Source organism: Desarmillaria tabescens, assembly GCF_030435595.1.
Source record: "Desarmillaria tabescens strain CCBAS 213 chromosome Unknown EV420scaffold_99, whole genome shotgun sequence".
In the NCBI taxonomy this organism is placed as follows: Eukaryota; Fungi; Basidiomycota; class Agaricomycetes; order Agaricales; family Physalacriaceae; genus Desarmillaria; species Desarmillaria tabescens.
Window position 1 is genome coordinate 8,830 of NW_026848398.1, and position 16,075 is coordinate 24,904.

Below are 16,075 nucleotides of genomic sequence, written 5' to 3' on the forward strand. Positions count from 1 at the left end.
GTTAGTGCGCTCGCTACAAAAATGATCTGTCCACATACCATTTGCTGCAGAGCCCGGTGTCAACGGGGCTGCTGAGACATTGGACGAGAAGATAGCGAGCATGAGAATGCAGGCGAGAAGAGCTGAGACGAATCTAGTAGACATCGGGATTCTTGGTGGGACAGTGGGTGAATGTTGCTAACAACATCCTAGGCGGAGAAGATCTTTTATACAGAAAGCGCATCGAGGACTCTCTGATCGATATCGCGACGAGACCATGCGGTGAGGGCTCAGAGAGATCCGGAGCAACGTTTCCGTCAGTAGCTTGAGGTCGCAGAGGTTCACAGCCGAGATGGCTATGTAGACTAAGATGATGACCATTCATTTGCCTCTGATAATTACGTCCAGGCGCTATCTGGAATCATTGCTTCATCGGACCTCCTGGATACTCCCCATCGCGTCTCCAAGAGTCGTCCGAAATGCGCCCCGGAGTTGATAGATACCACACATGATGAAGGTGCAATGGCCTGCACCAGCAATTCCTGGACTCTGAAGGAACCCGAATTCAAAGCAGATAGCTTGCAGATCTAATGCTATCGCAAGCTCAATTAGCTTAATATGTATACAGAACACAAGGACTAATACCCACCTGTTACAAGGTTACTATAAAAAGAAGCAACACTAGTATGTAATAGAAGATCTCGTGTTTAGTATCCGTTGGCTGATGATCAATAAATGTCAATTTTCGTTACTGGCACTTGCTCCACTTGCTTGTGTCGACGTCCCCGGTAGGCACGGTACCATCGCAGGAGCATAAAAACAGCTCGACAGGCTTCGCTGGCACCGTTCCGCCTCCAGCGCTAGTCCAGCATATGGCTAAAGACCCGTGGAGAACCGATGAGTCTGCTTCATCGCTGTGGTTTGAACAGGCCCTTAATGCCACAGTTTATATCGGCGCTATGGCATATGGTGAGTTTCGCTTTTGAAGCAGTAGAACCTCACCCACCTCTGCCCCGCATCAAGGTACGCAACTGGCAATTGCGTTCCTCGCCGTGTACCACGTCATAAATTCGAAGACAAAGAAATATGTCTGGCAGTCCATCACATATGTCGGCATACTGGTTCTGTTATCGACAATCTATACGGCATGTAACATCCATTCGAATGAGATGGCGTGGATCGACGAACGCGGCTACCCTGGCGGACCCCTGCAGTACCAGATTGAGCAGAGTTATACAGCAACTATCGTTGTCGCTAACGTGGCAGCGATTTCTATCACATTTCTTGCCGATATCTGTATGGTGCGTCTCGTCGCGGATTGTTGCATCGGTATCGGCTCATCTGATAGCAGCTCTGGAGGTGCTGGATAGTGTACCGGGGCCTATGGATAGCCGTCGCCCTTCCAGCTTTGCTTCTTCTTTCCTCGACTGGTACGATACGCTCTTCAACAAGTTCCCGTGTTTCGACTGACGCGATATTCCTCTGGCAGCCATGGGCATACTCCTCGTCCTTCAGTTGGCTTTACCCGGCGCGGTGATCTGGGGAGCTAGTATTGCCAAGTTTTCCATCCCATACTGGGCCCTTTCAATCACCTTCACCCTTCTCGTGACGTTCATGATCGTCGCCCGTGTTTTATCGATGCGTAGGGGGATCCAGAAGTTGGGACCAGAGTGCGAGAAATTATATACCGGAATTGCGGCAATGTTGGTTGAATGTGCCTTGCCGTACGCGCTGATCTCGTTTGTTTTCATCATCCTATATGGTTTGAGGACCACGGCGTCCAATTTGTTTGTCCCGCTGATGATCATGGTTGAGGTTAAGCACCTCCCACTTCTTCGCAGAACAAAACTAACATGCACCTTATTTTTGTAGGCCATGACCCCGCAGCTCATTATGATACGCGTCGTCTGCGGCCATGGTCTGTCAAGTGAGGCTGTCGCTGCCGCAAGTGGACAAATGTCGGCGATGGAATTTCAGAGCGTTTTTTCCGATACCGAGCGATCCGACTCTCCTGTGACAACGCTAAGACAGGTAGTGCACGCAAAGGAAGGAGCGGGACCTGGGTCTGAGAGTTCCTTTGAGGAATTGTCGAAGCCGTTTCCAAGTTAGGCATTAGGGATACGATGGACTACGAGGAGAACAAGCACCCGTTGCGACAGAAAGGGCTTTACAGACATCATTTGATCCATCGTCTATAACCGAGTCGAGCCAACAAATGATAAATAGCTGTGATGTGAGGGAGATTGATGTAATACGCTCGTCACGAAATGGTTTACTAAGCACTTTGAGCCTCCATATTCCTCGCAACTGAATAGGGTAGACATGCCACAAAAGTTGGGAATCTCTGAGTGGTAGGCAGCTGCGGGGTCTTGCGCCGGTAGAGGATACCGCTAATCCTCGTATACTTTGAAAAGGGCATAAGAACGGGGGATCCATGGGTTGTGAAGGACGTTGAACAACCAGGGTCACTCCGGTCGTCCAGTCTGGAACATACCCTTGTTGTCGCTATCCTCTTTTGAAGAGAGGCAGAGAGGCAGGCAGGAAGGTCGTAATGGATGGAGCGCGGAGCTTGTGACGGAACATCAAAATAAGCATTGCAGCCGAAACAGTTTGCAAACTAGGAATTTCACTGTGAGGAAGGGCGCTGTAAGGTCCAATCAGCGCAGCGGGTCGTCAACAGTTTGGGGTCAAGGTGCTCTTTTGCGGCAAACGGAAACGTTAAGGGTTCCGTCATTGTTTCGGGGATCTATAAAGGCCCGTAAAGATGATTGAAAGAAGAAAGGTTAGGCCTTGCTCACCATAATGTGAACAAAGATGGACCAGCGTAAGCCGTGCCGCCAGCTGCCACACCTATCGTCATTTCCGAATGCTCTCGCAGGCCCGAGGATGTGATATAAGCATCTGCGTAGATATCATCGTGGTCATTGCGGAGAATGCGCGGTGATGATGGTACTGGAGAAAGTAGTCATCGTTGACATCGCGAAAACAGCCTCTTTCGTGGACCATCACGGCAACCTTGGGTCAATCGTGCTGCTACGCTCTGCTCAGTTGTTCCCGTTCCAATGAGAGACACATCGCCCGCCGACAACAAGCACACTGTGTTCGAGGAGCTAATCTGTTCAGTTGACTAGTGTGGCCTCGATGGATGAGGACCCGGAGTTCTTCGGGGATAGAGATGCAGGGACTGTCGCTGGAGGCGCTGCGGGATACACCCAATTCATGCCAGTCTCATGAACAACCACAAGGGAGACTTGTCCAAGAAAACCGTTTTACCAGGTGCCATACCATACTGGTTCAGGACATCAAAACCCGATCTCGGGGTATGGTTGACCTGACAACTCTTTCTTCCTTCCTTTATGCGCCATACGAAGGGTTTGGTTCCTGTGGCCCCAACATACATTCAGTTGTTTTCATGAGTCAAAGGCGCTGTAATACACAATCAGTGTCTAGCGACAGATCCACAGAAGAGAAAAGGACCTAAAATCCACTAATGTCGGAGACTCGGAAATGAATTATCCTTGCAGCAAACCAGATAAAAGAATCCGCCTCACTCTGAGGCTGAAAACCATAGGATATCGATGGCGCGATACAACAGCATCATCTGCGATTTGGGAGACGTCCTCTTCAAATGGTCTCCTCCGTCCAGCCACACCATTTCTCCCCAAAACCTGCAGAAAATCTTTTCGTCTGCGACATGGTTTGAGTACGAGAAAGGCCGTGTCTCCCAGCAGGTCTGCTACGACCGTCTCGGACAAGAACTGTCCCTCGATCCGGCTGACATCCGCACAGCGATCGACGACTCCTGTGCCTCCCTAAAATGGGATACGGATCTCGCGAGCTTCCTCCTGGAGCTCAAGGATGCGAGCCGGGAATCGCTGCGTATCTTCGCTATGTCCAATATATCGCAGCCAGACTATAACGCACTGCGGAGCATTTCGACGGATATGAACTGGTCGGTTTTCGACGGAATCTTCACCTCCTTTGCAGCAGGTAGACGTAAACCTGATCTGAGCTTTTACCGGTACATGCTGTCTCAGGCGAACCTCGACCCCTCTCGAACCATTTTCATAGACGACAAGCTCGAGAACGTACTCTCTGCGCGTTCTCAAGGACTACATGGTCTCGTATACCATGGCTTCAGAGAACTGAAGCAATCATTGCTCAATCTGGTGGGAAATCCGGTACTGAGAGGTCAAGAATACTTGAAGGAGAATGCAGGGCGTCTTACCTCCGAATGCGCTGGACTAGTCATTCAGGAAAATTTTGCTCAGCTGCTCATTTTGGAGATGACTAGTGATCGGTGATTTCATATCTTTAAGCCTCTTGGAGATCAGGTGCTAACAGAGTGATAGGTCTTTGGTTGATCTGGATGTACCAAATGAGGGAAAGTGGAACTTCTTCCGCGGCAAGTTGAACTAGTAGATAACCGTGGTCAGCCGAGCTGATAACGATCAAAGGGGATGGTCAACTTACGACGACAAATTTTCCTTGTGACCTAGACACGACCTCGCTTGCGCTCACAGTGATTCGAGCGAAAGAAGAGGTAGCAGCCTCTACGATGGATGAGATGTTGATGTATGTGAATGAGGACGGAATCGTACAGGTGAATCTTTCTCCACGAAACTAAGGGACACTTCCTAACGCGTCTGCATAGACGTACTTTGACCGCACCCGGCCGCGGATTGATCCCGTTGTCTGTGTAAACGTCCTCAACCTCTTCTACTCTTACGGCCGAGGAAATGAGATGAGCCAAACCTTGGAATGGGTATACCAGGTCCTTCTCCATCGTGCATACGTGGAAGGATCGCGGTACTACGAGACAGCAGAGAGCTTCCTCTTCTTTCTCTATCGATTTATCGGCGGTTGCGATAACCCAGCCATCCATAATCGATTTTATCCGCTCCTGAAAGATAGAGTTATGGAGCGAATTGGGACAGAAGGAGACGGACTTGCCTTGGCAATGCGCCTGATTGTGTGCGATTTTACAGATGTGGAGAATAAGATCGACCTCCAGACTCTCCGAGGGCTTCAGCGTGAGGATGGAGGATGGGATACTGGCTTGATATACAAATATGGCTCTTCAGGTCTCCGTATTGGGAATCGGGGTCTGACGACAGTAATGGCTATCCACGCTATCCAGTGTAGTAGCATGGCCAGTTCCTCACTATGGAACGGCGACGAACCAGCCTTTCAATGATGGCAATAAGCATATATCGTGGCGTAATTTATTAATTTCGTACCATTACACTGGTCCATCTAACTTCACGCATACGCATTAGAGGTGAGGTGATAGGAAGATCAGACCTTTGGCGGTGACGTCTGTCCTTCTTTTGAATGGAACCTGCCTTCGGCAATATGTACTATCTAGACGCGCTATCCGATGATAAACAAAAGCATCTCAAAGAATGGTAGGTAGACTGACCATTGACCATTGTAAAGCCGCTATTACAGACCAGATCATCTGGTAATGGATGGTAATTTAGGTAGATTCGGTGTAGCTCTTCAATGATGCTCTGCTGCCAATCAACCGCTTTACTACATCAAAAAGGTCCCGTTTGCCGCGGATATGCTTAAAATTAGATATAAGGACGCTGGAAAGACGAAGAGATGGAAGATTTGCTCACTCTCGAACCGAAAATCTTCGTCCAAACCGGCTGCCAGGCCATTCTTCGGCATAGTCTAGGCATTTTAAGCGCCCAAATGATGTTATAGACATATATACGGCACGATAGTATCGTAGCCTGTACGAAGAACGCGTGATGTTCGTGGTGGTGAAGAAAACCGTGTTTGTTTGTTGATGCCAAACAACCGCTGCCATCGGCCCGATGCGGCGGCGGTCCCGACCTCCGTCCTTGTTTGTTCACCCCTGCGCTATCCTCTGCCTTTCGAAGAATCTGGATATGCCCGCATTATTCCTAACGCATTGTTGGGGTACTTAGTACTGAAAAATTTCTTTTCCTTGCTTAGCGCCATGGTGTTAACGTTGGTCATGTTTAAAGGTCGGATTGCGGAAGACACTCGGGCTATAGTATTTAATTTTAGGCCGGTGGACCCCCTACGTTTTTGGAATCATTTTTTAATGTTAAAGATGAATCCTATTCTCACAGATCCTTGATACACTAGCTTTCAAAAAAAGCTCCGAGTCCATCCTTCTAACTGCGATTCCTAGGTCCAGAAATGTGACATATCATGGCTTGACCTGAAAAGTATCGGCAACTCCTACGCTGGACCAATTTATATATACACCGGTACATATTTGAAGCTGTCATTGAAAACACCAACACTTATGCCTGTTCCATTATCTATGGGATGGCGAGCTAAATACAACCCGAAGTCATACGGTGTTCGAGTATCGGTTCTCTCTTGAAACTGATGGAACGATCACTGAATCCTGTCTAGGTTGTTCAAACTGCATCTATCGCAACTCGATTACGAATCTTTCAAAAAGTTGTCCTGCTCAAAGGAACCTTGGCACGGAACCACTGTACTATCAAAACGAAATGTGTGTCCCTTGATGCGAGCATGCGGCGTACCAAGTTCAAGTTAGCGCTATCTCCTACATCACACTAATGCGTTAAGTGCTATCAGCGTCATGATACGGTGCCATAGGACATCACTTGTCCTGGAGACGGTCAACATAGACAACGTTAACCGCTGGGAGGCCGCAATGTTCGCGACATCTCTGTACACGAATATGATTATCGTGACCTTCCTGACAGTATCTAGAATCCGATAATCAAGGCCCTAGGGCCTTGTTGGACTAGCGCTGATGTATGACAGATTGGATGGCACACTCGACTTCAGCCAAGACAGTCTACCAAGAGATACTGGACTCACTTTTGGTGACCATTGAATCCGTTACAAGTTTATGATGCTTATGGGCTAGTTTCCGGCTATTTCGGCAGTCTCGGAGGCTCTTCCATGCGCTCCAGGTCGGTTCGTGATAAAGTCCGATCTTTCTCTCACCAACCACAAAAATGACCCTGGCTTTCAAGGTGCAAATGACCGCATTGCGATGTACATACCCTTTGATCGTACGCTATGCAAGTAGCGCGAATATTAGTAGTAGGTAGTCTATCTCGACCTGATTTCATATACTCTTGGGCGTTGCCGAATTACGGTCGCGGAGCGCTTCAGCGCGAAGTGTCGAAGCAGTTACTGTAGGAGGGGCCAAATTTGGCACGCAGAAGTCATGCGAAGTACACCAGATGAACTTGAATTCTCCGGCGAAATGCTTCACAAGAGCTGCTACCATTCCACCGGAACGTCAAGTTTGGGGGGTACCATACCCATGGACCAACCCGGAGCAGATCGCATTCAAATTTTGCCCTAAAAGCCTTCTTTTGTGCTTTACATTCTATGCAGTCCACTTTATTTCCTTAGGCTTTCCGCATATAGCTGCATTTATCCATACATCGAAACTCCTTCCTCGTGGATTACAAGGCCCTGTAACAAACGGTGATGCGCTGGGGGGAATACGAGCGGACAAGATCAATGTACAGCCCATGGAGACAGCATCGCGGCAGCCGAGGGAATTCTCCTCAAACAAACATGCTAGTAAATGTATATAAACATCAACTTGGCCCCAAGAATAAAGAATGGCAATGGCAAGGTACAACGCCATACTTTGTGATCTGGGAGACGTTCTCTTCACATGGTCTCCCCCGCCCAATCCGACCCTCCCCCTGAACACCCTTCGCAGAGTTCTCTCCTCGTCGACATGGTTCGAGTACGAGAAGGGCAGAATCTCCCAGCAGGCATGCTACGACAATCTCGGACGAGAATTATCTGTCAGTCCGGCAGATATCCGCAAGGCAATCGAAGAGTCCAGCGCCTCTTTGCGTTGCGACCGAGATCTTGTGAATTTCCTGCGGGAACTCAAAGACTCGTCACGGGAGACCTTGCGCATCTTTGCGATGTCAAACATCTCACAACCAGACTATGATGCCCTGCAGAGCATCGCTGATGATATGGATTGGTCGATATTCGATGGCATCTTCACCTCCTTCTCAGCGAGAACGCGTAAACCCGAACTTAAATTCTACCGGTACGCGCTGTCGCAGGCGAGCCTGGAACCCTCTCGAACTATATTCATAGACGACAAGCTCGAGAATGTACTTTCTGCACGCTTCCAAGGAGTGCATGGTATCGTGTATCGCGAACCCAGAGAGCTGAAGCAATCGCTGCTTAGCCTGTTTGGAGATCCGGTTCAGAGAGGTCAAAACTTTTTGAAGGAGAATGCAGGACATTTTGTTTCAATGTGTGGTGGAATAGCTATACAGGAAAACTTCGCTCAGTTACTCATTCTGGAGATGACAAATGACCGGTGAGGATCAGGTCAACTTACACTTCGGATTTATGGGCTGACAGCTTGGCAGATCTTTGGTCGAGTCGGATATTGTTCAGAAGGAAGGAAAGTGGAACTTTTTTCGAGGCAAGCCAGGCTGATGAGTTCATTGCCAACTGAGCTAATGATACTTAAAGGGAATAGTCAACTTACCGCAGACGAGTTTCCTTGCGATTTAGACACCACATCACTCGGCCTTACGGTGGTTCAAGCAAGGATGAAAATAGCAACGTCTATAATGGATGAGATGTTGAATTATGTCAACGAAGACGGTATCGTACAGGTAATTGTCCTCGAGCTTGAATTCAATCTGCGTCTAAACGTCTCTTGTTAGACATACTTCGATCATGATAGACCGCGAATCGATCCCGTTGTCTGCGTGAACGTCCTTCACCTCTTCTATTCATATGGTCGAGGAAGCGAGATGGAGCAGACTTTGCAATGGGTGCACGAGGTGCTTCTTCATCGGGCGTATGTCGAAGGATCGCGTTACTATCAAACAGCAGAATGCTTCCTCTTCTTCCTCTATCGATTTATCAGCCGCTGCAATGATCCAGTCGTCCACAACCGCTTCTATCCGCTCTTAAAAGAAAGAATTCTGGAACGAATTGGGGCGGCAGGTGATGGACTTGCCTTAGCAATGCGCCTTATCGTTTGCCAGTTTACAGGTGTTAAAAACGATATCGATCTTCAATCTTCTAGAGCTTCCCAATGTGAAGACGGAGGATGGGATATGGGTTTGATCTACAAATACGGATCTTCGGGTCTCAGCATCGGGAATCGAGGTCTGACAACGGTGATGGCTATCTATGCCATCCAGTGTAGCCTAGCCGACTCCTCGCTGAGCGAGAACGAGTGAACTTCGGGATCATAGTAAATATTAGATAAGACTACCAGATAACTGTATAATTTCATACCATGTTAATTCCCTATAGATTGATCGTATTTGGGCTGCTACCACCGACTAGAACCGAATTCCGGTGATGAAAAAGATGCCTTTAGGCGGGGCTAGTGTAACCATCGGCCGCCAGTTCAGCAAAAAACAGAATTCATTCGCAGCCAAATACAGCTTGAGATAGGCGTAAGAAAACCGAAGGGAAGGACAAATGACAGGTTTGCTTACTCTAAGCTGAAAATTCCTGTCTGCAGCTGCTGTCAGGCCTTTGTCGGCATCATTTAGGCTTGAAATTTCAAGAGAAAATTTCAAGACACGTCTACAGATGATACTGTCGCGACTTCTACGAAGGACACGTGCTGGTCGCGGTGGTGAAAGAAGCCGTGTTTGTTTGTTGATGTCGCCAAACAACCTTTGCCATCGACCACTACGACGATCTCGACCTTGGTTTTTTTACGCAGTTACGGTCTGATTCTTCATGGCTGCTCATCTGACACGACTGTCAGCTACCTCGGGCGCTTTCGTTCTTGTGTATTGCTGGTCGGAGTGCTTATCGACAAATTGGTATTGCAGCTCGCCCGACGAGTGGCCAAGGTTTGTAAATTCTTTATATCAAGGTAGAACTTATTGACAGACACACTTCTAGAACTCCGAGAATAACTTGGTTTCTCCCGATGGTGAATTGCTAATGTTAAGCATCACCTCTGCCGTTGACGCATGATTATACCGACATCTCAGATCATGCCGTAGCATGAACATCTGACTGGCCAACGATGCTAACGTCTTCCTGCTGAAGCTATGATGGCGTTCAATTGTATTCCCACAAGAGAGACAACTCTTCATTCATCTCGATAACAAGATTGTCTCACGCAAATATTACCTTTGTCGAGTCCTCCCACTCCTGATGGAAGTATCTGCATAACATAGCAAATTCTGACCCAGGACTCAGACTGCTGTAGTCAAAAGCCGGAGCTGAAGTCTGATCTGTAAGCCAATTTTTTTCCATTGTATCTTGACCGGCGTGAATCAGTCGCTTACTAAGAGGGCGACAGATTACTGCCATTGCCAAGCTTTTCGACGAGTCGACCGTCATCGTAGCTTCGGTTTTTGCCGATACCCTTCCTTTATTAACGGAGAAACTACTTCAAAGTTGACTTCGCAGCGGTGTTTATATAGCCTGACTTTCGAATCCAACTGATCATTACGCCGAGACCCGAAGACCAACAAAAATCATATCTAAGAATTTCCTTTCCTCAAGCTGATACTATCTTTACACCCCTTTGGGAACCCCCGAAAGTTTTCTTTTCCTTTGGAACTCACCTAAGCGTAAGGAGAAGCACTACCCTTATGTGTGGTTCAAGAATGACATTTCTTGGTCCACTCCGGCTAAATATGGCCCTTATACCATGAAAATCCTTGCTCCGCCCTTCTCTTCGTAATGATGGACACTTGTGCCAGATAGTAGCCCGTTCCTGTTATCGATGGATGCTATCTTCGGGAACATTGCCGATTTCTGCCTTCCGTCCTACTTTTTAAAGTGCTCGAATAGCTAACCACTCTTCTACACCCATGGAAGCCCTGAAGTCCAGTACGTACACAATACAACTCGCACATGCTAACTCGCAAACTCGCAATACCCACGTCGACCTCTCAGGGGAAGACTGGAGGTCTATCATTTATACGTGCACACATCTATCTTGTTCGCATGACTATCTCATCACGGCCCCACAGGCTGCCTTGGCCACAACGGCAGTAATCAACGGGTATGACAGAGTCACCTCTTGCGAGTTTACCGGTACCGTCTAATAATTGTCAGTGGAAATTCACGACGTCGGGTGCAGGATGCTCTATTCGGAGTATCCGCAACGGATTATACTTGTCCGTCGATTTCAGAACGCTCAATGAGCAGCCGATTCGACCACGCCTTATTGCTTCATCGTTCCCTGTCAGCTGGGATGTTAAGCCGCATGATGCAGAGAATGGGGTATATAGGTTGGATTCCATCCCTGTGTAGTAATGCACATTCTGATTCTTGAGATCGATAGAATTCGATGGCCTGACAGCGAATATGTACTTAGCTTGGATCCCAACTTCAACGGTCCCGTTGAGCCTGTACATCGCCTTAACGAGCACCCAGGTTTTGGACTCAAAATCAGATCAGGTTTACCTTTCCAAGCAGGATTCAAATATTGATTCCTCGCAGCTATGATAGATCCGTGAATGTGAAGGTTTTCCATCACCACCACTACTAGCCGAGCCAGCAGAGGTGATGAACTCTGTTGAAAGCTCTGAAGGTGACATTGTCATTACGGCAACCATCACTACGACGGTGACGAAGGGTAGGAGAGCTATTGGTTGATGTATCCGTGCAACTGTGTGATATTAGTTCGTGAGGGTTAATGCATCCGCTTCGCCAGTCCGAGTTCTGTGTAGTTTTCCTAAGTACGTCTAAGAGTTTAATCCTATGTCACCACCTCAACTAGGGCTTCGTGCTAGCGATTGTCAGGGCCAAGCTTGGCGGCTTGCTATTTACGGAGAAACTGTACTTCGGTGTTTATATAGTCTGGTTTTAGAATCCAACTGATTATTACACCAAAAGCTGATAACAATTTGAGAATCTGATCAAAGAAATTTAATTTTCTCCTGCCTCGAACTGATATTATCTTTGACCCGCTTTGGAAACCCCCAAGAGTTGTCCCTCATTCTTTACAATCCGCCTAAATGTTAATTCCAAGTCATGGGGTAAAGTCAGAGCAAAAGGAGAGAACGCGTTCTTCAATGAATCTTTATGGATAGAGTGCTCAGGCAAAGACCACTCATAATCCCGCAGAAAAATGGCTGCCAGTGTTCTTTGCTCGTACATGGCAAAATTCCTTGCCAGACACTGGCATGGCCCGAGAGCGAATGGGAGCCATCCAGACTTCTGCCATCCATGTTCCAAAAATCTTTCGGGGATAAAGGTGTCGGGTGAGTTCCAATGTTCTTCGTCATGGTGAATAGCGTAAATGTTCACTATCAATGAGGTATACGCTGGAATAGAGTATTTCCTGAGTTGGAAAGGTCGATTCGATTGGCGGGGGACAATGTAGGAAGCGGGACTATTGATCCGCATTGCTTCGCGAATACAGGCCGTGAGATATGGCAGTGATGTCCCAGAGAACTGTTCGACGGTTGGATCAGTGTCGTTTCTAAGTACTTCCATGACTTCTTCTCACGCTTGCTGCTGTATATCAGGATGGCAGGGAAGATAATAGAATAATGTCGATATCGAACCAGCGGTGGTATCCTAACAAGGATAGAAAGTGAGTTCAATACATCGCGGAATGCGAATAAACCTTACATGTCCACCAATGAATAGCGTGATCATGTTATCCCGCAGCTCTCGATACGACATGGCAGGGTCCTTCAGCATGAAGGTCATCATGTCATCTCCCGGATTCTCCTTCTTATCAGTTAGGAGCTGCATGAACCTCTCAACCAATGTGTCAATCCCACGAATGAGCTTCTTTCGAGGAAAAGTACGTTCCATCCATGGGAAGACCAGATAAATCGGATTCGCAATGGCCACCATGACATCATTGTACTGTTGCACAAATGGACTGTCCGTTTCTATAGCATTCAAGTCGTGCCCAAGGACTGTCGAACCAACAGCGTCGAGGGCAAAATGCTGAGCATATTTATCCCAGAGCACGGTGCAGCGCTTTCCCACAATAGCAGAGAGGTTATGAGCAAGAGATGCAAACACTTCGACGGGCATTTTGGTGCTGAACACGTCGTTGATTAAGACGGACTGTTTTTTCCACTGTTCTCCATTGGACATGAGGAGGCTGTCAGAACCCACGAAACGCCATAAAAGAGAAGCGTCGTTTGGATTCTCTTTAGGAAACAAAGCAATATCATGGCTTATTTCATGGGCAAGCTTTTTATTGGGAGTTAGCGATGGTCTTCTAAGGCAAGTGAACGAAAGTTCACTGTACTTTGTAATTCAAGATATGTACCATCCAGCGGCCAAGTGCCCATACTAGAACAATGTGCTCATGGGCATCCCGGGAGAAAGGGACGACGAGTCTCTTTATCCGACGATCTTCAGGTTCTCCAGTTAGATAGCTCCAAAGGAGTGGGAGTATCGCAACACGGGGAAGATGCCTCAAGTGGGAAGGAGGAACTGAAATTCGGTAGCAGCACAGGAGCAAGAGAAATGCTGCAATTATGATCCATGTATACATCGAGAGAGGTGTGAATACGGCTTAATGATGAATCAGCTGCAAGTTCATTCAATATATTTCTGTGCACCTTTCTAGGCCATTGAGAAGCAACCCACGCATTAGTTACAGAACAATCAAAGCTTGAGAAAGTAGCCCATATTTAGATAGGCAGGCAGTGCTAGAATCCCACAGTCATCGAAGGTGATCACTCAAGATGAATGAGCACTCCTAGGAATAAATTCATTCCTTGATTGTAAGAACATTGTGCAAGCCAAATGTGAAAGCCGTTCTTTCACAATGCTAACTTGAATACTAAGTGTTCCAGCCTCTGTCTGGACGCCGAGTAAGTTGTCACTTTCTGATGGAATTGAAGCAATTCTGATTCAGAGATGGAATGTAAAACTATGATTCTCACCCCAAAAACGATGAAGAAGTGGAATCTTTGAGTGACCGCTGATGCCAAGACAATGGACAGTCGGAACGAGAAAATGGTGTGAACGTGTTTATCTGTGTGACCCAGTACAAGTCAATATTCAGCGTTAATCTGGCCTCTGACTGTAAGTATGTAAACAAGGCTCTGACATATTTCACTCAGCTCAATGGACAATCTCACTCCGAAAAAATGGTAACTTTCAGTGGAAGCTGGGCCCCTTCCCTCTCTTGACCTCGGATCATCTGCTTGATGGTATTACCCCCGACATGGTAGAAATCGAGAATGACTCCTTCTGCTTCTGCAAATGAAAAATTACGAACGATGGTAGATACCACAATCTGTAAAAATCATTAGAGATAACATATGCTGCAAGATTTAAATGTGACCTTGAATTCGGTCAATGCTACACAGATCAAATTGAGACGCTGAGCTGAGACAACCATTAGCGGCTCACCGAATGTATGTCCCAGACAAACCTTCGACCTAGAACAGGGTCAGTCCGCTGTGAAAGAATTAAACAGCACCTCACCCATCGCCGAACGTAAGAACACGTCCTTGAGCTCGTACCCAGTCCACGGACTTTGGAAGCATGCCAGGTTTAATCCATTGGTCTGGATTGAACACATCTGCATCTTCACCCCATATCAAGGGGTTGCAATTAATCCCATCCCGCACAGGGATGTCTATCAATGTTCCGGCTTGGACTTTGACTTCGTATACATTGGTTCCTTTCAAGGGAACTTGAAGTGGAATTATGTCATCCTTCACGGCCTGAATAGCACATGAGACAAGAGACATGTCTATCATAAAAAGAAATGTTTACAATGCGACTGATATCTGTCGGAACGGCCTTAGTCTTCATAACCTCCTGCATGACAGCATCGAGATATGGAAGCGAAGAGTTGATGAGGTCCTCAAGAGTAGGCTTACGCCCGTGAACGACTTCGAATTCTATCAGTTCTGTGTGCAACCGTCTTTGAATACTCGGATTGTGAGCCATTTCATAGAAACATTCCTTTGAGCGAATATAAATTATGTTGAAGCGAGCAGAGAACCAAGCATACAGTGATAGTATTTGCTGTTGTTTCCGAGCCCACAAAAAGGATACCAATGATCAGTCATGAAGTTAAAAGCTTGTCGTTCTGAGTTCAGAAAATTTGACTCACCTGTGCCACAGCGATGTCCGGTGTAATCTTGTTTTCTGCTAAGGTGATGAATGAGCTGACTGATTATAGAAGAAGAAATAAATTCCATACAGAGAGAATTCAGCAGTTGTGCATGCATCCCAGCGGCCTCCTTGTCTGATAACACATTCCTTGCAATGACTCTCAAGGAGTAGCGAAGATCATCACACCAACGCTTCGTCACTTCATCAGTGAAGGTAGGCAAAGGATAATATGAAAGCGAGAAGCAAACGATGATAGGACAATATCGGATAAATTGCCAACAGGAGAGTTTGTTATCTTGCAAAGGATGGGATTATCGCTATTCGATGTGCTAAGGTCATGCATACGTAAGTCTATGTGCATCAGTGGTCATGTCGAAAATGAGGCTCTGGCCTTCTAAATCCTGTTGCCATTTATCCCTGAGCTGCTGCCAATCGAGATGATTAGTAAAACTGAGGGTCTGCCAGAGACTGCACTCACTCTTTCCACCAAGTCAAAGAAGACATTGGAAATGTCTCAAATAGACTGATTTCTGTAAATTGGTCAGGCACCATTGGATACCAGAAATGATGAGGAGGAATTGTACGTGAATGGCACACTCAGATATTTGCGCATCTTCTTGTGTTCTTCCCTTATATGCAGACGTGAGAGAAAACATTTATTCCTGAAGCTCACCTACCTTCAGCACAAAAAAGACGGCAGACAAACTAGTGAAAGAGCACAATGAGAAAAGGCAAAGTAGTGCATAGCAAGAGCAAACCAAAAGCTCAAGGGCGACCCTATCACTTGCATTCCACTTGAAGTTCTGACTCTGAAGTGCATGGTTGAGACCTTTCAGGTCACTGATGATGAATTGAGGTTCCTGCATTGTGAGTTCAGTAATCAGTGCTTTATGCATGAATGTAAGAAGTACAAAAGAATAAGCATTAAGTGTGCCATCAAACAACTTAAAGCACACTGAAGAGCATGTGAACATTTGCACCCTAGTGCCAGGTAGCCGACTTTTGATGGTCATATGCCAGCCTCGGCAATAGTGAAAGGAGTTTGTCG

The 16,075-nt window shown here is 47.0% G+C and overlaps 1 protein-coding gene across 1 annotated transcript; it reads right to left on the reverse strand.

Moving 5' to 3' along the window:
- Window positions 1-14,035: 14,035 nt before the first annotated feature.
- On the reverse strand, window positions 14,036-14,859 carry EV420DRAFT_1651520 (cytochrome P450; the record flags this gene model as incomplete). The annotated part of the gene is made up of 5 exons (XM_060478561.1): window positions 14,036-14,197; window positions 14,246-14,262; window positions 14,314-14,342; window positions 14,389-14,630; window positions 14,683-14,859. 5 exons carry the CDS (start codon window positions 14,857-14,859, stop codon window positions 14,036-14,038), a joined length of 627 nt encoding a protein of 208 aa, XP_060322876.1.
- Between the last annotated feature and the right edge of the window lie 1,216 nt (window positions 14,860-16,075).